This window comes from Hydra vulgaris, chromosome 04 (genome assembly GCF_038396675.1).
Source record: "Hydra vulgaris chromosome 04, alternate assembly HydraT2T_AEP".
NCBI lineage: Eukaryota > Metazoa > Cnidaria > Hydrozoa > Anthoathecata > Hydridae > Hydra > Hydra vulgaris.
This window is the reverse complement of record NC_088923.1, coordinates 33,549,935-33,572,500: the sequence shown is the minus strand read 5'-3', so window position 1 is coordinate 33,572,500 and position 22,566 is coordinate 33,549,935. Positions and strand designations below refer to the sequence as shown.

The window sequence follows — 22,566 nt, the reverse complement described above, 5'->3', positions numbered from 1 at the left end:
TTAAGTGATTTATACTTTTTTCCAATGGGTCACTGTTTCCTTCTTTTTGCAAGTCATTATCTGAACCAGCAGAATCTAATATATTTGAATCAATGTGACATAAACTATTTTCATTTATTTCTAATCCATCAGCATTTTCGAAATATTGGTTTTTGGCTCTTAAATCATTTTTAACAGAGAACTTACGGTTGTTGGAACACGTGACAGTTTTATGTTTATTCTTTTTTGTCTCACATTCAGTTATGTTATCATCAACTATAAACTTAGTGTTTTCTGTGGTTTTGTAGACCATCTTGACATAATCTTTCCATTTATCAGTAGACCTTTGATTATTTATAACAACTACTATTTCTTTTTTGTCATCAGTTTTTAAAGGTTGTTCACCTATGACATAAAGAAAAGTCTGTAAACAAAAAATAATTATTGAATAAATAAAATGTTATTTAATGTATATCGCTTAAAAAGTTATTATATATATATATAATTATTATTATTATTATTTGTTTTACAAAATCAAAATATAACAAATCAAGAAAAAACAAGCCATGTTTCAAAATATTTTTTTGGGAAATTTATTGGATTAAAATTATTTTTAGTGCATTTGTGTTTAGGCCTGCTTTTTACTATGTGTAGAATAATGTTTATGGCAATAACCATATATATCATTGATATTTCAATATTTTCAGTAAGCACAAAATTTTTAAAAAGCTTTTTAAGAATGTGACAGTCACGAGTCCCTTGGCAATTTCATGCTGCCTATCTAACACAACCAGTGTACATCAATCAAACCTGAAAAGCATATTTTAATTAAAAAAAAAAATAGGTTCAACATCTTTTTGTTTTAATTTTGAAACAGTGTTTTTAAATTTTGAAACAGTGTTTTATCTATTTTGCTTTATAGTGTTTTGATTAAATTTATTCTGAAATTGAAAACTTACTCAAACAGCATGGTTGTCTTTTTGAAACTCCTGTTTGTAGACGATTAGTCGGCGGAGCGGTTACTGGCCGATTACTTTTTTGATTAGTTAAACTATCCTTTCTAGTATAAACTGATTTTCTTCTGCAGTCCTAAAAGATAAAAACAATCACTAATTTATTTAAATTTTAATACTTTAGAAAAGGTTTTTTTTAATTTCTAAAAAAGATACTTTCTTACCAAACAACCTTCATTTAGACACAAAAATGTAAAAACTCGTAAACATTTGCAAATATACGTAAAAACACGTAAACATTTGTAAATATACGTAAAAATAGAGAAAACACTAGAAACTTTTTTTTAGACATTATCAAATACACGTTTAAAGTAGGTCTTATAGTAGAGAGCGACGGTTATTCTATGAACGAGTATTTTAACAAATATTCGTTAAAAGGTTACGAATATTCGTCTTTTTTTATTTTAATTGTTGAACGATTACGAAACGAATAATAATCGTTTAAAAAATAAATGTTTTACGAACATTTGTTAAACAATTATATTCGTTCCCGCTAACTTGTTGAAAAAATAAATAATCATACAGGTTGTATTAATAAGTATATTGGTCACTATTCTTCAAAATGTTGTAGATTTAGTTAAGCTTAATGATGCATTTTTTATTTAATATTTATTTTAATGTTTTTTTTTTATATAATTTGTGTAAATATATTTTGAATATTTTATTTATTTGTAATCGTCATCCTGTGATATTCTTGTTGCCGAACACTTGATTGTAACATTGATGGTAACATAGCAACATTATCTATTTTCATACTAATTGGACCAGATTTTTATTAAAAATAGCAAGGAAAAAAATTTTTAAGTTATTTATATGAGGTTCTGTTTTTTGTACATATTTTTTTATTTTTTTAATCGTTATCTTCATACCTAGGTGAGGTTCTCTATTTCCTTCTTGTTTTTTATTTCATAAAAACTATCATTTTAATTTTATCAATTCTAAGGTTAGTTTTTTGTTCCGATAGAATATTACTATTAGTTGGAAATACTCGTTCAGAAGTAGCTAATGAAGCAGGGATGGACAAGATCTTCCTTGTTAGTCTGGTGAGATAAGGAAATCTCGTACGGTTGGTCTTCCAATAGTCAATTTTGCGTTGTAGTGTGCAACTTCTTTATCAACATATTGTGCTATCTCGCACTTAGTATTAGTTAACGGATTATTTTTTATCTCTCTAAAGAGATTATTTAATCTCCTTACCTTTTATAAATTTTGACATAAAAAAAAATTATTACTATTTATTATAAATTATTATTACTCTTATATATTTCGTCGTTCAAAGTTTTTTACAGTAAAAAATATAACATAAAATATGATAAAATATACATAACAAGTTGACACTTTTAATTTTTAAATGATGTATAAATGACATAAAAAGTGATTTAAATTAATTTCGATAAGATTTTAGTATTTAAAAATGTTAAACAAGTATATATGTTCGTTTAATAGAAAAACACTAAATTATAAATACTACACCTTTTCAAGATGTAATTGAGAACTTGAAAGTTGTAATTAAGAAAAGTATGATATAATTGAGAGATACAACATGTAATTAGGAAATTTTAAAATGTAATTGAGAAACCCAACATGTAAATAAGAAATCGCAATATGTAAATGAGAATACACTATTTCTAATTGTGAATTCACAATGTAAGCTTAAAGATCATTATAAAAGATCTTCTTGGACATGCACTTTAATAAGCCAATAATATCAAATTTAGCATTTGTCGTTCTGTTGTTTGTCAATATACTTTGAACAGAAAGTCTGTTATTAAATTGAATCCGTACAAGCAATTATTTCACCAAATTTGTTTACATCCACTTCTGGAACAACCAGAACCAATTTGTCCAATTCGTAGACATGCAATACATACAACTGAAAAAATTGAAAGAAAACATAAAGTTTTATCTTCATCGAATAATAGAAGCAGAGTTACTGAATGTGCTGAGCGAAATGACGATTGGGTGACTCTGGTGCAATCTTTAGGTGTCAAATATAAGACAACATACAATTGGGTCCGCAGCGGAAATTTAAGTTTTATTGGAAGATGTGGTTTTAAACCAAAAAAATTAACTGATGATCGAATCGAAAAAAGACTAACATAGATTGAAAATGACTGTCAGTTGACATTCGTGGCCATTAAAACAAGGATATTAAGGCAGTTTAATATTAGCGTCAGCACAACCACAATTGCCAATTACCTTGAAGGTAGACTATTTTCATTTAAAAAAGTGCACAAGGAGCCTACTACAATAAATAGTAATGAGAACAAACAAAAAAGAGCTGAATATGTTACGAACATTAATTAACACATCAAAAATGGTCATCAGATAGTTTGGTTGGATGAAACAAGTTTTAACCTTTTTTGTAGAAAAACGCAAGGACGTGCCGAACAGGGAAAAAGAACAAAAATGAAACTACCTTTTTCAAAAGGTGAAAACATAAATTTGATTTGCAGCCATACCAACAACAAATGTTGTCATGATGAAAACTCGCAGAGGATCATTTAAAGTAGTCCTTGTAACGAGTGGATGTTGGATATGTTTAACTATGCGTTACATCCGGGAACCGTTTAGAGGATTTGGTTGTCGTAACAGACAATGCTCCATGTCACGCTCGTTTGGAAAGGGTGTTTAAAAATTCACCGGCTCAGTTGTTATAATTAGGACCCTACAGTCCAATATTAAACCCAGTGGAAAAAATCTGGTTCAAAATAAAAATTAACGTTAAAAATGTGATTCGCATTCCACCTGTATTCGGTGCTGGGATCATGGAACAACGAATGCAGTATTTAGAAAGAATTGTTACTGTGGCAAAAAATACAATAATGGGAGGTGATTTTACACGCGTTGTAAAACATATGACCACGCATTACGCGACGATTTTAAATATGGAAGACGTCCAAGTTGGTGCTTAACTGAATATTGCTATGATTTTTGATCACGTTGTTTAAATTCTATTTAAATTTTATATTTTTATGTAAAGAAATTATTTGGGTTTTATTTAATATTCATCTGAAATCTCAATTAAACTTTTCACAAACAAAAATAAAAGAAAGTTTTCATTGACACCCTGATTTTTCCTATTACTGCCTAAACCTCAAATCCCTTTTTTGTGACTTTTTATATTTTATTGATACTATTTTATTATTTCCAGCCTTAAATTACAAAGTATATTAGGACTACAAAATTCAAAATACAAATTACTTTGTATTCTTTATACTTTCCTTAATTACAACTATCATGTTCTCAATTCAATTTTACGATTTCTTATTTACAACTTTCATTTTCTCAATTACATCTGAAGTTTATTAATTACAACTTTTATCTTCATCATTACATCTTACTTTTCTTAACTACAACTTTCATCTTCTCAATTACATCTTGCTTTTCTTAATTACAACTTTCAAGTTTTCAATTACATCTTGAAAAAGTGTCCAATCACACTATTTTTTCGATCGTTGATTGAAAAGTTTGAATAAAACCGGATTGGAATATTAAGTCAAAACACAAGTAGAATGAGAACTATCTTCACTTCAAAATAAAATCCAAGTCATTTTTTTGTCATCCTTTTTTTTATAAAAGTTTAAAAGAGAGTCGTAATTATTTCTTTTTAGTAACAATAATAATAACAATAATAATAATAATAATAATAATAATAATAATAATAATAATAATAATAATAACAGTTATAATAACATTATTAATAACAATAATAATAACAATAATAATAACAATAATAATAATAACAGTAATAACAATAATAATAATAATAATATTAAAGGACTTGGTAATATAAAAAAAGAAACTATAAATTTTCTTACAAAGCATGAAGTCCGGAGGTTTTTTTATTTATTTATAACTTTATTTATAGAACTTTTTGTACCATATAATTATAATATAGCACACAGTAGTTTAATAAACAGTGACGTATCCAGGCTGATTTTGACACCGTCATTCATGTTTGGATACCTAACTTTGATCCCGAACTCCAGTACTTAATTATAGGTATAATTTTAACATAAGTTCTTTGCATTATAAAAAGTAAAGGGAATTATATAAAATATAGGATAAAAGTGTATACAACATGCTCTTTTTTTAAAAAAAAAAAGAGCGTAAATTGTGAGTGAATGTGACACTCGCTTAAAAAAAAGGTCCTCAGAACATCTGCGGGATTTATGTACTGCTAATATAGTACAAATTTCCGCAAAAGCGTGAAGAACTTTTTTTTCTCAAAAAATTTCTGAAGCCTTCACTGATAAAAAATATTAACTTGTATCAATAGAATAAACTGTATTATCGACATACACAGAAAAAAATTTTTAAAAAAATGACATCTGAAAAATGTGTATTAAATGGAAATGTTTTAAATGCGGAAATTTGTTAAATGTGTATTAAATGGAAAAAAAAAACCTGCTTTCAGTTGTGTGTCACCCTAATAAATCAGTAGTAATAGATATTTTAAGTAAAACATCCAAATCAAAAAACAGCATAAACAGTTCAGATATGCGTTAAATAATCGAGTAGCTTATTTATAAGGTTTATTTGTATAAGAAAATTTCTTATACAAGAAAGAGCAAAAAACATACTAGTAGCTTTTTTGCACAGAAATTTAAATTCTAAATTGTAACGTTATTTAAAAATGATACAATTTTTATCAGCAGTAAGCAACTAAGTTTTGTTTTGGTTACATGACCCTGCGAGCCACAAGCTGTTCCAGAAAAGAGGTCACATTAAAGATTGTCTGCTGTTCTAAATGAATTTTCTAAAATCAAATTTTTTTTTTTTCAAGGCTTGAGTATATAGTTGTGTCATCAGCAAATAGAGCCGCTTAGTGGTAAAATTATACGAAAGGCTAATAAATTAAATGGAAAACAACACAGGGCCAAAGATAGAGCTAAGAGAATCTTGTTTATCAAGGGCAACATTATTTCTGTGATTAGATAAGAATGGTTTGATGACTTTAAAAACTTTCCCTGGTAATTAAACAAAAAAAAGTTTAGCCTTTATTAACCATACAAAGTGAGCTGGAGAAAACCAGCTTGTCAGTCTACATTAAAAGGTTATGGTATGTTGAGAGCTATAGCTCTTACATCAACGTCACCATCTAATGCACTATAGAATCTTCCTGTTATAACGTTTAACAAGTCAGCAGTAAAATGATAGAATTAAAATGCATATTGATTGCGAGAGAACAAGTTGTTGAACTCAATGTAAAAAATTAGAAGTTAGTTAATTAAAAGTTCAAAGGCTAATAACAGTGAAACTGTTTAATAAAAGTGAAACTGTTTAATAACAGCGAAACTGTTTGATACATCACTGTTTCAGCGAAAGTTAGAAGGGTCAGAATAATCTCCAGAGTTTTTAAAAACTGAAACCGGCAACACCAGGCATAAAAACTGGATTTATTTAAACACTTGTTAAATATTTTATATATAACAAAGAAAGTTCTGAACAACACCTTTATAAGACTGCAACAGGACGTTGTTTAGACAACAAGCTGTAGAAAAGGTTTTAAAAGTTCAAAAGATTAATTAGAGAGAAACGTCTTTGTAAGTATTTTTACTGCTTATAGAAATTGCTTATAGAAAACTGCTTATAGAAACTGCTGATAGTATTAAGGTCAGTCTCATGTATGATAGATAAAAAGCTGAAATTTTTAATGTTAAAGGTTTTCCGAACAATACTTTTTTGCATTGATTTATTGCAATTATCAAAATGGATTTATTCTCAAAAGAGTTTTCTTGTGGAAAAAATGACTAAAATTAGAAATTGCAGCTGCACAAGAAATAGAAAACCATGGTTCGAGTGTGGCTTGACTTGTAATAGGTAAGAAGGAATAAAAACTTTATGTTTGTCTGAATCCTGAGCATAATAAAGAGACGCAGTTTTAAGCAGGGAGACAAAATGACATCAGCCTAAAAATTGTTATAAATTGATTAAAAAAATAAGGAAAAGAACCGTAGGGTAAATCTGGGATTAAAGAAATAAGCGGTAAAGGTTTTAGTGAAATCAAAACCTAAAACACTTAAAACAGTAGAATAACCGACACCACTTAAAAGAGAACTAGGAGAAACCGAATACAATTTTGGGTCAGAGATAAAAATTGTGAAAAACCACAAATAGGAGTTAAGGGTAATGAACAGGATTATCTGGAATACAAATACAATTAAGTTATTTATTTAAGAGAGCCAACGATGTTGACTCTCAAGCTCAAAGTTTTTTTCATTTTCAATCTCAAATAAAAATTTTTTCTTTTTCAAACGAACTCAAATAAAATCTTTCTTATAATCTTCATTTATTTTTTTTTTCGTAAGTGAAGTCATTAAAATTGTTTTTGTGAGTGAAGCCATTAAAAAGATTTTATAGAAGATCATTAAAAAGAAAAAGAAGAAGAAAACTTTTAATAGTTGCTGATTGATTTTTTTGTTGTTGTTTTTTTGTCGGTTATTTAAGTGGTACGGTTGTAGTTAAAATTAAAACTGATTCAGACTCAACAGAAACTACGCTTTTTTGTTCTTTTTTCAAAAATGTTTAATTTGTGGTTTACCTTTTGATGCGCTTCATTATTTGTGTCCTGTGACCTAAAGGGAATAATTGCTTTAATTAAAAATAAAATATAAATTGACAAAATAGTTTAAAATATATTAAATATTAAAATATATTAAAAACAATCACTCAGAACACTCTTGTAATTACAATATCTTACATTTAAAGACCATTATTATTTAACAAAGTTTATTTTTGTTATACCGTTATGCTAAAATACAAAATATTATTATGTTAAACTTGATTTATTTTTGAAATGCGCAGTCGATCGGTGTTTAAAGTCAATCAGTGTTTGGATCATTAATTCTGGCATCGACCATATATGGTCGATAGATGGTTTAAACATAACGACTTGCTTAAAGTGACAATTTGCTTTAAGTTCTAGAATTCAATTAATCAAGGTCAATAGAATTGTAGCAGTTAATAGTCAATGTTTGGCAATTAAACTGCATCTTTTTAAGTAACTTGTTAATATAAAGACCAACGTCAGTATTGATACCGTATTATCTTTTCACTTTAATACTTTTAAAAAGCGTATTATTAATAAAAAAGGAAAACAATTTTTATTTATTTTTGCGGAAAATATTGCTTTTTACCAAAATTATGTTAATAATTTTTATTTAGTTTTTTATAATGAGAGTTTGTTTATCTAAATCGTTCGGTAAAATTTATGCTCATGCTGTAAGCTTGATTAGTTCAATATTAATGGTGTTATGTGATGTCATAATAATGTTATGATAGAGAAATAAGTAAGAATTAATTTATTAGTAATATAAATTCTTGAGGACCTAGACATGTAATATTTAACTAACTAGATGATATGCTTCTACGTGTATGAACAAATTGCTGTTTATTATTTGGATCAATTTTCAGCTAAACAAATATATTTTAAGCCAAACCATACCATACTTCAAGCAAATTAAAAAGTTTTAGATTAAGTACCCGTGCGCAGTGGTTGGAGTTTTGCTCAGAACTAAGAGGTCCGTGGTTCAATGCTGGCTCTGTTCAGGTAAGCGATATTGGTAAAAAAAGAGGCTTCAACTTCCTAGTTAAATGCATTTCTGTGGTGATCTGTAATAAGATCGTAGTACTGATTTGTTAAATATTAACAGTTTGAAGGCAATTCCAAACTCTTCACAATAATTCAAAAAAGTCCAGATAAGGCTTAAGTAGGAAACATAAGACATTAATCGAGGGTTTAGCTTTACGAAGTTAAAATATGGAGCTTGCCCATTTTCCGCCATCTTGCTTTTATCATATAAAAAATAAAATATAATAATAAAAGTTTAATTCTAAACGGTAAAGAGTGTGATTATTGCTTTCAATATCAAATTACCTATAATAAACACTGCATTTTGAAAGAAATACAAATTTAATTTAATCCTAATTTAATTTATATAAAACGTTTATTTTTTCTAAGGCGTTCAAAAATAAATAATTCTAAAGTATGACTAAATTTTTATTTCTTTAACATTTTAAGTATATATATATATATATATATATATATATATATATATATATATATATATATATATATATATATATATATATATATATATATATATATATATATATATATATATATATATATCCTAGTGGGCACGTAAAAAAGACGTCTTTTAAACGTCTTTTGAACATTTTGGACGTCTTTTGTACGTTCAAAAGACGTCTTATTTGGTCCAGTGCCCACAGTACTTTTTGTTTGATTTAATAAGACTTAGTCGTTTATGTATTTTTAATCTTTATATTTCAAACTTTGAGATTTAAATTAAGTTCAGGAAAATTAGTGTTGTAGTTTTGCTGTCCTAGATTTTAAAAATATTTTAAAGATATGAAAAAGATTATTAAAATGGAAAAGAACGCAAAATAAACTAAAAAACGTTTATATTGATTTTAAATTTTGTTTTAACTTTCATTCAAATATCGCGAAAGAAAGCGACACAAATGTTTCTTTCAAATATCGCGAAAGAAAGCGAAACAAATGTTTCCCATAGTAGTAATTTTTGTCATATTTTTCAAAACTTAAATCTCGATCAGTCGAGAAAAGAAAAAAAATATTGAAAAAGGTTGCTTATAAACTTTCCATCATTTTTATTTTCATTTTAGAGATTCTTATAAACCTTGTTTGTTAATAAAGGGGGAAAATGTTTTGTTTCTGACTTAGTTATAAAACTTGGACAAGTTTTATAATTAAGTCAGAATTTTATAGTTATATAATTGTTAGTTATGTTGAACTAACAATTATAAAACTATAAAATTTTATTTTATTGAAATTTTATTAAGCTTTACACATAAATTCTATAAAATACAATTACCTTTTTGAAATATTACTCATAGTTTTCACAAATTAAATATAGTTGTAACCTATATAAATAAAAAAACAAAACAACAACTAGAGATTATTAGAAACACGATAAACTTATAATTATATTTTTATGTTTAACTTGGACTTTTAATATTTAATCTAATTTTGAGTAATAAATAAGTAATTTTATAAAAATTAGTTTATAAATAAATAAGTATATTATTATTAAAAATGTTCAAGTTTAGACAGTAAAAAAATCGTTTATTATGCGTGTGCATGGGGACACTCCATGCAACAAATACAAAACAGGGCAGATTGCATGCAGTATTAATATCAATAGCCTTTTGATTAAAATGAATAACTTTTAAAAGTATTTTTAGTTATAAAAAAAGAAATGTTAAAAAAACCTTAGCGTAAGATTTTTACTCTCATTTAATTTTTTTAATCCCCAGCAATTATCATAAGATTATTACGTGGTATTGTAACAATAGCATGTAATAATCTTATGTGCGGTTGTTAGTCTCGAATAAAAATCTAATTTGAAATTTTAGTTTCGAAGTAAATAAGGCATTTAGATTTTGATTCCTTCTATATAATTTTTAGTTTTGAGACTAAAAGTACCATATTATGTGCGGTATATTTGCAAATTCACTGTCCTCCTTAACTCTAAAAAAAAGAAATGCTTTTCCTTCCACAATAAACGTTTTAAATTATTACAAAAAAGATTGTGACTTAAAACTTTTAGATATGTTGATTACAGTTAAATTGAGAATTTGTTTATATTTTGTTTTCACTTGTTCGCCTCTTTTATCTGTGTTTTTTTAAATGAACATAAAACATTGGTAATATAAACATTTAAAAACATAAAAAATTGGTATTTTAAAGCAAAGGGAACTTTTATTTTAAAGCAGTTTATTAATAAAATTTCAGTGCCATTTGACATTGTTTTCAAAACATTTTAAAGGTTTTAGTTTACATAGATATTGTTTGAAACTATTGTTTTATATTACAATTAATTACAGTCTTGTTTTGTAGAAGAATATAAAAAAAATTTAGCTTATAAAAGACGAGAAATGTAGCTTATAAAAGACGAGATGGTGACGTAATAAATATAATAGTGTTTTTAAACAAAAATTTATTGAAGATTATGGTTATGAAACTACAAAAAGTGGTTTATGTAAAATTTTTATATATTTTACATATCAGGGCGGTTATAAGTCGATTAGTTTATAATTACAAAACAAAAGGAACTGTTGAAACGGAGTATTTAGGTGCGGGAGGCTGAATAAACGCAAATTTCATAAGTGCGAACTGGCATAAGTATGAAGCTTTGCAAAAACTGGCGTAAGTGCGAACTGAAATGTGCAAATTGGTATAAGTGGGCCAAAAGAGTTTGCAAACGTTGGCATAATTACGGACTGTCATAAGTGCGAAGCAGTTGCAAAAACTGGCACAAGTGCGAACTGGTATAAGTGCGAATTGACATAAGTGCACATTACTACGAGTTGGCAAAAGTGCGAAATACCAATTTCCACTTATACCAAAACTTGCAAATTTATTAGGCGCACTTATGCCAATTCGCACTTATGCCAGTTTGCACTTATGAAATTCGCGCTTATTCAAAAAAAAGTATTTTACATACCAATCGTAAAATTATAAGGTGTTTTAAAAACACCTATTTGCTAGTGCAAAAGATGCAGCTCGTAAATTCCATCTAATTGTTTCAGAAGTTATTGTACAAACAGGGCCGACAACACCTGGGGAGGGGGTGCTAGGGGGACACTGACCCATATTTTTTCTAAAGGACCTTTTTTTCTAGATATTGAGGACTTTTTTAGAAATTGACAATTGTGCCCCTCCACTTAAAAACCCGTGCCGTCGGCCCTGACAAAGACGTATGGATAAAGCAGGATTGTATAGTTATCGCGGAGTAAAAAAACTATTTATTTCGGCGAAAAACTGAAAAGCACGTTTGGAGTTTGCTCACTAAAATTATACAAAAGAACAGTGGAGAAAAGCCTTATGGCCGAGTGAGTTTAACATTAGATGGTAGGTTTAACATAACATTAGTAGCTTAAAATTAGATGATATTATTTGATGATAGATTTAGATGGATAGGTTTAGACGGTCTACTAGCAAGCGACTAAAACCTATGTACACTATAGGAACCGTAAAATATGGAGGTGGAAAGAGCTTATGGTAGTTAAAGCATGGATCAAAACAACTAAAAATACTTTAATGCGCCTGTGCAATCTCCTATCCTAAATCCTATCGATAATTTATGGAAACAGCTTGATGACAAAGGATATTTTGCGTAGTTGGTTTCATAATGCGGATGAATTATATCAGGAACTTCGATTTGTCTAGTCAAATATAAAACGAGTTAAAAAAAGGCATAAAGTCTATAAATTGAAAAATTTATAGACTCTATGCCTCCTAAATGTAATGAAGTTATTAAAAACAATGGATATGCCATCGTACATTGATCTCATATGCTTTTGAGGTATAGGTTTGGTTTAAACAGCGATATAGCTTGGGTTAGAAGAAATTTCTCGCCCTTCATTTCCGCATTTTAAACGTTGAAAATTGCCGCAATCCGCGTTTACGCATTTTACCTCTGATATATTGAGTTATTAGAATGCTGTGTCTAAATATATAGATAAACAAAGAAGTATATTATCAAAAAATATTAAGAAGCAATCATCCTCGTTGCTTACCCTATGAACTTGCTCCTAATGGTGATAGAGCTAATTTCAGATGACGTATAACGTCATTTATAATTCACAATAATTAACTTGATAGCTTTTAAAAATCTGTATTTAATAGACTGCATTAGTATATATATATATATATATATATATATATATATATATATATATATATATATATATATATATATATATATATATATATATATATATATATATATATGTATATATATATATACAGACATAATGATAAAGGACTGTTGGCATAGCATAAAAATATATTTGCTTGCTATAATAAGTTGCCAAATATTTGACTATTTCTAAATATTTTGTATGGTGTAGACAAGGTTTCTGTTTTTCCATCGTCTCTTGCAGCTTGCCGTTGTCTGCAAACAGCTTAATGCCACAACCACCATTGATCCACGAGGTTACATCGTTTTTAAAACTTTTTATAAAAAGAATAGAATACCTCAAGGAACTTTAGACAGTCTATAGAGGTATTCTTTGCAAAAAATTTTGTTTGATAATGATTTACGACACAAACACATTGAGAACGATTTGTTAAAAAGTTTGTTATCCAGTTTAGCAATTCGTAATTAATTGAAAAGTTTCAAAACTAACTTAGAAAGAGTTAGACAATAAAAGTCTTTTTTGACATTGACAATTCAAACAGAATGGAAAGAAGAGTAGCAATGACATTTGCGATTGATTTAAAAAAAATGGCTGGTTACCCATTAAGTGGTTTAGAAGACTTTAATGGAAGCTTTTGGAGAGCTGAAACAACAGAATTGTAAGAAAGCATTACATTATTTAAAGAATTTAGGTTTGACCGCAAATCTAAGGCAGGTGCAACATTATTGCCTTTATAAATATTCAGAAGATGTGATTTTTTACTATCATCAGTACTAAGAAAACCATCAGGTCGGAATAGCGGTGCAACATAACTACAGCATTTGGATTTTACTTTTGCGAACGAAAAAAACTGGGCAATATTGCTTTATTAACTAAATCTTTCTCTCTGAGAATACAATATTTATTTTTTTCTGCATCGTATGAACGAGAACAAATCATGACATTGATAGAGTCATTACCATTTCTTTTGTAGTCCCTGTAAAGAACATGTTTTTTGGAATTTTCAAATGGCAAGTAATATAATATTAAAAGTAAGTACAACCTTTTCTTTAACACGAATTGAACTTTTCACCAAGTTACTTGTCCAGGCCCACAGGGTTGCGAGATCAATTCCTCGTGGTTCTCTCTTTTTTTTTAATTTGAATGTTTTTTCATTGATTATGATATAAAAATACGTTTAAATTAAATTGCAGTATATATATATATATCGCCAATATTGTAACATATATGAAGTTATATTGATTCATACATAAAGTCGTTTTGTCATTATTTTGCGAACAAATTTTTTATCATAATTTGCTTACAACTTTTTTATGTTATAATTTCACAAGTGCTTTTGCTGCTGTGGTGATTTTCACTGTAATTTTTAAATTTGCGGCAGGTTTTAAATCAAGTTCTTTGAAAATTTTCTTTAAAAAGAAGATAAAAAAGAAAGACTTAAAAAGAAGATGAATTTGTTTTTACTAAAAAAGAGAGCGTTGGTAAGTATTAAAGCTGAAAATTTAGAAAAAGAAAAAAAACAACCCAAAAAACAATTTTAATCAAATTTGATTAAAATTAATTTTAATTAAACTTATTAATAAGTTTCAAAAGCAAAACAAAAACAAAATGTGATTTGCTTAAAAAAAACATAAATCGCCTGAGCAAGTCAACATATCTAACATTATCACAGATATTGTTAAAGATACAGAGAAGAGAGCAAAAAAAATGTGATAATAGTTGGCTTACCTTTACGAGAAAGTAAAAATCTAAATAGCAACCACCAATTAGTTGAAAAAACTTTTTAATTTAATTGAACTCTGTAGAAACAAGATTAAGAAAGTGTACCGTTTTAAATCAAAACCAAAAATGACTGAATATACAGCAACAAAATCTCAACAACAGTAACCCCATAAAATCATAGCACAAGTAGCACAGCTCTAGTAATGTTAGGTTATTCTTGCGACAGAAACTTTATTCTAAACGCAGCTAAATTAATAAAATCATCAGAAATGTATTCATAAATCCAGAGCTTAACGCAGACGAGAGACTTTAAGTAAAATTTTCACATAAAACTTTTATTTAAAGAAAGAAAAGTTAAAAACAATGAGTTACAAGAAACTTAATTTGTTCTTTGTTACTGAATTAAAAACAACGTTCTCAATACCACTAAGCGTAATAATTTTAATATACAATCAGTATAAACTAATTCAATGAAACTAATGAAATTAACACCCCACCTAGGAAAAAAAGTTCTATAGAATTTCTATAAACTATTGAAACATACCCAGGAAAAAAATTTTTGTAGATTTTCTATAAACGTTTGAAACATATAGTCTATAGAAATTCTATAGAATTCTATAAAATTTCTATATAGTCTCTGTTAATTTCTGTAGAAATTCCAATAGAACTTTTTTTTCTACTTTTTAATTTATAGAAAATAAAGTTTTATAGCAATTTTTATAGAAATTAATAGACATTCTATAGAAATTCTATAGATCATATGTTCCAAAAGTTTATAGAAATTCTATAAAACTTTTTTTCCTGGGATGGTGGTTGCGCACTCATATTTGTGCGTTCTAACATCTACTCGGGGAAAATCCCCTAATAAATAATGCTGCACATGATTGGTGGTAAATGCGAATTTCATACATTTACCACTCACCATGAGCAGCCACCTTTATTTTAAAAACCAAAGCCTTATTTAAGATAGCTAATAGGATTACGTCAACATACAATTCTATAGGTGTAATAGCAGGTGAATTCATTCTACAACTCATAAACTGGTCTATTCCAACTAGTTTTGGAGATTCTTCTCATGATTTATTAGGAGAAACATGCTCTTCTGATGCTTTAAGCCAGTTTGTATCTGGTAACACACGACATAACAACCTTTCAGATCTAAATCTAATCAACAACTATAAAAATGTGTTTCATGAAGAAACCATTACTTCATTTACAAGCACCTGCAACCACTGTGTGGTTCTTTTTAATTATAGTTTAGATAGTTCTAAATTCAGTAAAATACCAACTAAATATAATTTTACAGTGCTGATTTCAACGCAATACACACAGCCTTCTTTAATGTAAGTAGGTATATGCTAGCCAAACAAAATCAAGATGTTGAATCATTCTCTCAAATTATCTGTAAATATTTGAACTCATCTATTTCATTACATGTTTCAGTACTTTGCAATTGAAAAAAATACAGATATAACATTTGCTAAAAAATATAATCTATTTTGTACTAATAGCGGAAAATAATTTTTTTAACTTTTTTAAGTTTTTGCTATATTTTCTACTTTTTAGCCTTTACAAAGAGTTACGGAATATATCTTATATATATATATATATATATATATATATATATATATATATATATATATATATATATATATATATATATATATATATATATATATATACTCGCATGTGTTTTTTGCCAACTAGAGATAAAAAAAAGGAGAGAGAGAGAAATGCACCTTTAAATGAAAGTAGTATGAGTAAAAACGCGAGTTGGTCAACTAGTACAAAAACAATCATGTTTACTCTATTCATGCATATGGAGATAAAAGTATACAGCGAGTATAAAGAGAAATTGAAACAACTGACTTACACAAAAATCGCTAAAATTTTGTACGGAATTGAATTAAAGTAATACAAAACTTTAATCTTCCTAGCTAAATAATTTTTTCCGGTGCTCTATAATAAGACTGTTAGGTCTTCTTGAAGCACCTTAATAACTTTAAAGAAAATTAGAAATATAAATAGAAGCTCAAAGTTAAGAATATAAATAATAAATTATAGAAAGATAAAACACGAAAAAGCATTACTCTAATGAAATATAATCAAAGAGTTTTGAATTTTAATGGAAGTTTAATAAGTTTTAGTTGGAAGGGACATCGTTCCATTGTTTTTTTGATTTTACACTGCATAGCTTCATGCCGCTATAAACAGTGCAATATTTAGACATAGATAACTACTAAGTTGCTTGCAGATTGTAAAATATATTTACAATGGTGGTGTTATTATGATGTTTGTTTCGTAAAATTTTTTTTAATGATGATGAGTCTAAAACAGCATGCTACTGATTGGTTGCTTTGTGAGAAGCATATCTGAGACAAGTGCAAACAATAGAGTATAATATTGCGTAATAAAAGGATAAAAGAGAATCTATTTCGATTCCAAGACATTTGAAAAAATTAGAAAAAGTAAAGATCCTAATACTGAGCCTTGTGAAACACCTTTAAACAATTTAGCTATTTGTAAAGCTCGGTTCTCAATAGTTGTAGAAATGTCGTACAACACCTTTATTTTATAATGGAAATATTTTATAACATAAGTTGCACAACTTAGCGTCGCTTGTACAACGTTAAGTTGTGCAACATAAGTTATGTAAAAATAAGGCGACGGCTCCGTTATGTGTGTTTGAAAAACTCTAAAGTAGCTTTTATAAATGAAGTTCAAAAATTTCCAGTATTGTATGACAAGTTTAAAACGGTTCTGGGAGAAATTCAGTGTCACCTCAGTTTCTTCAGCTCTATTGTCTAAATACTTTTATAGAACATCAAGAAACAACAACCAATACTTTTTCACATTATGACTCCAGATTAAAAACATTAAATTAAGAAGAAAACATTGACATGATATTTTTTCAAAGTTAACATCTTAGATAAGCTTTTATAAAACTTAATTAAGTTGAAACATCTGGTATAGTATGTAAACTTATCCTCTTTCTTATAATAAATTACAATATTTCTAGGGGTTATATATACCCTCGTTATTCAAGTAATATAAAAAACCGTTAAAAAAAACTAACAAATAATAAAACTTCAATGTAATGTGTTTTTGCGTCTTAAAAAAGAAAAATAAGGTTTCCAAAACGACGATGTGACGTAGTCACCGTCGTCTGTATTTCCAAGGACTCTCTCACTTTTCTCTTAAAATAGTCTTCCTTTACTTTAACAGTGTTGTTATTATTCCAGCCAAAGGCACCATGGCAATTTCTGGAATGCCCCGCTACGGCCGAATTTTTCCATTTTCCCTCAAAAGTATGTTTTTGATGTTGGCAAATGCGAGTTGAAACCTTGAGTTTTGTTTCACCTACATAGAGCTTTCCACACGAACACTCCAGTTTGTAGACTCCTGGGTAAGAGTTGTTGGGAAGTTGAGGCTTGTTTTTTTGAGTTATTAATTGTTGAAGGTTTTTTGGTGATTTAAAAACTGGAGTATAGCCTACACTTTTAAATATCTGTTTTAATTGATTACTTGATTTTGGTACCCATGATAGAGAAATATAATTTTGTTCTAGTTTTTTGATGTTATTGTTGTTGTTTTGTTGATTATTTTGATTATTTTGCTTATTGTTTTTTATTTTTTTGACAATGTTTTGAAGTATTTATTTATTATAACCATTTTCTGTAAACATTTCTGTTAGAAACTTTAATTCATGATTTATGTGTTCTTTACTGCATAATGCAAAAGCTCTTTGGATAAAACCTTTAAATACACCATAAATTATTTTTGGATCGTGACAAGAATGCAGCTTTATTTGCACATTAGTTATTGCATCTTTGCGATAGATATTAAAAAGATATGTTCCGGATTTGTTATTTGTTATTGAGAGATCGAGAAAATTTATTGTGTGTGAATCACTTTCTTTTTCAATCGTATATTTGATATTTGTGTGTTGATTATTTAACAAGTCAAGAAAAAGTTCTGATTCTGCCTCATTTATAAAACGGGAATGGATATCATCTACATACCTTTTAAATGATTTTACACATACTGATGGTGTAAGATATTGTGCCTGTAGTAACGCTTTTTCTTCATAATGTTGTAGAAAACTCTCTGCCATTACTACCATTAATGATAAACCTATAGGACCAGCATCTTCCAATGTGTGTATGTTTCTTTCATGTAAAAAATAACAATTTGACAAACACAAATCTAAAAGTATTTTTTATTTCTGAAAAAGATAATTTTGATTTAAAGACAGGACTGTTACGGAGTTGTTCTAATAAAATATCGATTGATTCTTTAACTGGTATTGAAGGGTAAAGATTAACAATATCGAAGGAAACTTGAAATTCACCAGGATCGATATACCATGATTGAGCACGTTCAACAAACTGTTTTGAATTTCGAAGTTTTGTTTTGTTAAGATTGGAGGTAGGTTGGATGAGATTTACTAAATAATTTGATAATTTATATGTAGGTGATCCTATTGTGCTTACTATAATTCGCATTGGGTAGTTATTAGTTGGTTTGTGTGCTTTAATGACACCATATAATCGTGGAGGAGTGGCGTCACTTGGATAAATTGATCTATATTCATTTTTTGTAAACTTTGTTTTCAGATTTCGTAAAGTATTCTGAACTTGGCGAAGGAGTTTTTGAGTTGGATCATAGTTTATGATTTTAGATTTTCCTAGTTGTTATTCAATTTTTTTAAGAGCATCGGTTTTATTAATTCGAACAAAGCCTGATCCTTTATCGAACGGATAAATACTAATTGTGTTGCCAGACTTAAGTTCTTTGAGAGCTTTAAACTGATCCTTATCTAAATTTGTAGAAACCGGTTTATGAATTTTCAAAACTCGAAGTACATCTTGTCTAAGTTTATTTGCATCAGTATTTTTGTTTGAATACTTTAACTTTAAATAATCAACAAAACAACAACAATAACATCAAAAACTAGAACAAAATTATATTTCTCTACCATGGATACCAAAATCAAGTAATCAATTAAAACAGATATTTAAAAGTGTAGGCTATACTCCAGTTTTTAAATCACCAAAAAACCTTCAACAATTAATAACTCAAAAAAACAAGCCTCAACTTCCCAACAACTCTTACCCAGGAGTCTACAAACTGGAGTGTTCGTGTGGAAAGATCTATGTAGGTGAAACAAAACTCAAGGTTTCAACTCGCATTTGCCAACATCAAAAACATACTTTTGAGGGAAAAATTGGAAAAAAAAATGGAAAAATTCGGCCGTAGCGGGGCATTCCAGAAATTGCTATGGTGCCTTTGGCTGGAATAATAACAACACTGTTAAAGTAAAGGAAGACTATTTTAAGAGAAAAGTGAGAGAGTCCTTGGAAATCCAGTTTCACCAGTGTTCTCCGGGTGAAGGCGGTTTGAATGAAGACGACGGTGATTACGTCACATCGTCGTTTTGGAAACCTTATTTTTCTTTTTTAAGACGCAAGAACACATTACATTGAAGTTTTATTATTTGTTAGGTTTTTTTTAACGGTTTTTTATAATACTTGAATAAATAGGGTATATATAACCCCTAGAAATATTTAATTTATTATAAGAAAGAGGATAAGTTTACATATTGACATGATATGTGAGCAAAGTGAGAAAATAATCATTATTTATTTAAGAATGATTATATATCTGAAGATGTGACCGCAGAAAATAGCTGTGTAAATACTTGCGTGTAAAGAGAGTCAAGTAAGTCAACAATTTACACGGATAACAAAAGAAAAAGAAAAAATTGGACACTGATGATTTACTTGATAAAGACTTTAGAAAAAACTAACTCTAATATTGAAAATCCGACTCTTGAAAAGCAGAATGAAGATTATTTATTTATGAATTCATAAGTTGCGCAACTTAAGCAATTAAACTTTAGATTTAATTAAATATTTAGACAGCATAGCATACAATATTTGGGAACTAAAAGAAAAAAATATTAATTTTAAATTAAACTGGTCTATCCTAAAAACTGCACCTGCCTATAACAGCATTTCCAAAACATGTATACTATGTTTACACGAAAATTTTGAAATTATTACTCATTTAGATCAAGAAAATTTACTGAATAAAAGATCAGAATTAATTTCTAAATGCAGACATGAAAATAAGTTCTTTTTAAAAATTTATAAAAACAAATGACCAGTCCAAATTACTTATAACAGATGGATTTAACTTTTTATCAACAAATTGTTTAATTTCAGTGTCAATTATTTTTGGTGGATATTGATTATTTTTTTAAACAATAGATAGATATTTTATGTCCTTACCAAATCCAAGCCATGTATTGTTGATTTTATATGTTCTATCAATCAAACAGCGTATAAGACAAATTTAATAACAATATGGAACAAAACGGGAAAATGTTTGTAAAAGACCTGTATATGTTTTTTTGTGATAAACTGATGTGGAAAGCGAAACAGACTTATTGATAAGAACATCTAAAAATGCAATTTAATTTTTTTTTTTTTTTTTTTCATAGTAAATTTTAATTTTTTATGTTGCTTATTAAGATGTTTAAAAAATTCCTGAACTTCAAACTCTGAATTAAAAATACCGATATTATCTTCCACATAGCGTTTATAGAAAATCGGTAAGGAAGAAGAGCATTTACTAACCCATTTTTTTTTCGTGAAAATCCAATATAAGTATTAGCTAAAATTGGCGCTAAAGGAAAACCCAAGGCAACGCCATCCAATTGATCATCCATATTTCCCGCTAAATAAGAAATGAGAACCAGATGTTTAGATTTGAAGTAATTTTTTGAACTAAGCTTAAGCAAATTATTTCAAACACGTTTCATCTTTAAAGTATAAATCAGTAGCTTTATTTATCTTTCATTAAGTCGAATATTAATAAATAAGCTTTCAACATCATAGGAAACTATATATTTGTTAGTTATATCAACTTGTTTTAATTCCTCAACAAAAGAAAAAGAGTCACAGGTGGAATAAAATTTAGGTATATAAGGAGAAAGTAAATCATAAAGAGAAAATTGTTCTCTTTTAACAGTACAATACATTTATTAGCTTTCTTCCTAAACGACAACACTTTGTTCATAATATGTCATCATGTCATCATACACTTTACAACAGGATAAACTAGATTTATTAAACAACGGTCTTAATTTTGCTCTACCGCATGTAAATGTTATGTTTATGTTTTCATCCAGATGAATGTTTTAGACGATCTACCATCCAGATGGTTTGTGAAGTTATATACAAAGATACTAGATGATATTTATGTTATCGTTTAAATATCATTTTCAAGGCGGTACTACCCTACAAATTTTATTTTCCAAAATGTGACTTTTTTCTTAAAAAGATAAACATTTTTCGACTGTAGTTAACAAACAGAATATAAAAAACTTATATTTTTTATTCAGTTTGCGTTGGCCATTATCAAAAACAAACAGGTAATAGATGTCTGCAACATGTTACGGCAAATTTCCAGTTTTCCTTCACAAATGTGAAAATAAGAGTGTTTTCAAAAATAAATTTTATCTATCGAAAATGCATCAAAAAGTAAAAGTTATTTAAGTTATAATTTTTTTGATTAACTTAGTTCATAATTTGAATTTCCTTTATACCAGTCAAACACAATTCTGAAACAGCTTGTATAAATGTTGCTTCGAAATCATTTAATTTTCCTTTCATTATTTTTTTAATTTTATTTGCCATAATTATTATTAAACTATAAAAAAAGAATTTATATTTGTTGCAATTCTTAAAAAATGGTTGGAAGTTTATTAACAACCTTTGTATACCAACAATTATCAAGATGCTTGTAAAGTTAAATCAAAATCAATGAAGGTTGTTTAAGTTTATGACTTATCACTGTAGAAACATAGAATAAATCATTTTTAAACTAATGTTTGTGCAAACAGCCTTTTTTTTGTGTGTGTGTGATTATTCACAAAGCACCGCGAAAGAGCATTTAACTAGAAAGTTCATGTCTTCTTCCTTATCAATATCTTTAAATGGGCTAGAGCTAACGTTGAAACTCGGACATCTCGATTCTAAGCCAGAACTATAAGCACTGTGCCACAGCTGCACAATGCATAACCAGTCACTGCAAAAATATAAACAGACGCTAGGGGTTGAAAAACAACCTTGTCACCTTTAAATACAAATTTAGG

The 22,566-nt window shown here is 27.9% G+C and overlaps 2 protein-coding genes across 2 annotated transcripts in view; both read right to left on the bottom strand.

The window, feature by feature from the left end:
- Window positions 1-9,983, bottom strand: part of LOC105843732 (uncharacterized) — a 10,680-nt gene extending 697 nt beyond the window's left edge. The window contains exons 1-4 of the mRNA XM_065796137.1: window positions 9,854-9,983; window positions 7,540-7,573; window positions 939-1,068; window positions 1-384 (exon numbers count right to left, since the gene is read on the bottom strand). The exon at window positions 1-384 is cut by the window's left edge and continues 697 nt beyond it. Coding sequence (XP_065652209.1) covers window positions 1-384; window positions 939-1,068; window positions 7,540-7,573; window positions 9,854-9,873 — 568 coding nt within the window. The 5' untranslated portion in view covers window positions 9,874-9,983. The remainder of the gene's footprint in view (window positions 385-938; window positions 1,069-7,539; window positions 7,574-9,853) is intronic.
- An 8,077-nt stretch (window positions 9,984-18,060) lies between these two features.
- LOC136079364 (uncharacterized) lies at window positions 18,061-21,138 on the bottom strand. The gene is made up of 4 exons (XM_065795099.1): window positions 20,986-21,138; window positions 19,174-19,318; window positions 18,670-19,092; window positions 18,061-18,611 (listed from the first exon to the last, which is right to left on the bottom strand). The coding sequence occupies exons 1-4, from the start codon at window positions 21,136-21,138 to the stop codon at window positions 18,061-18,063; spliced, it is 1,272 nt and encodes a 423-aa protein (XP_065651171.1).
- Window positions 21,139-22,566: the final 1,428 nt, after the last annotated feature.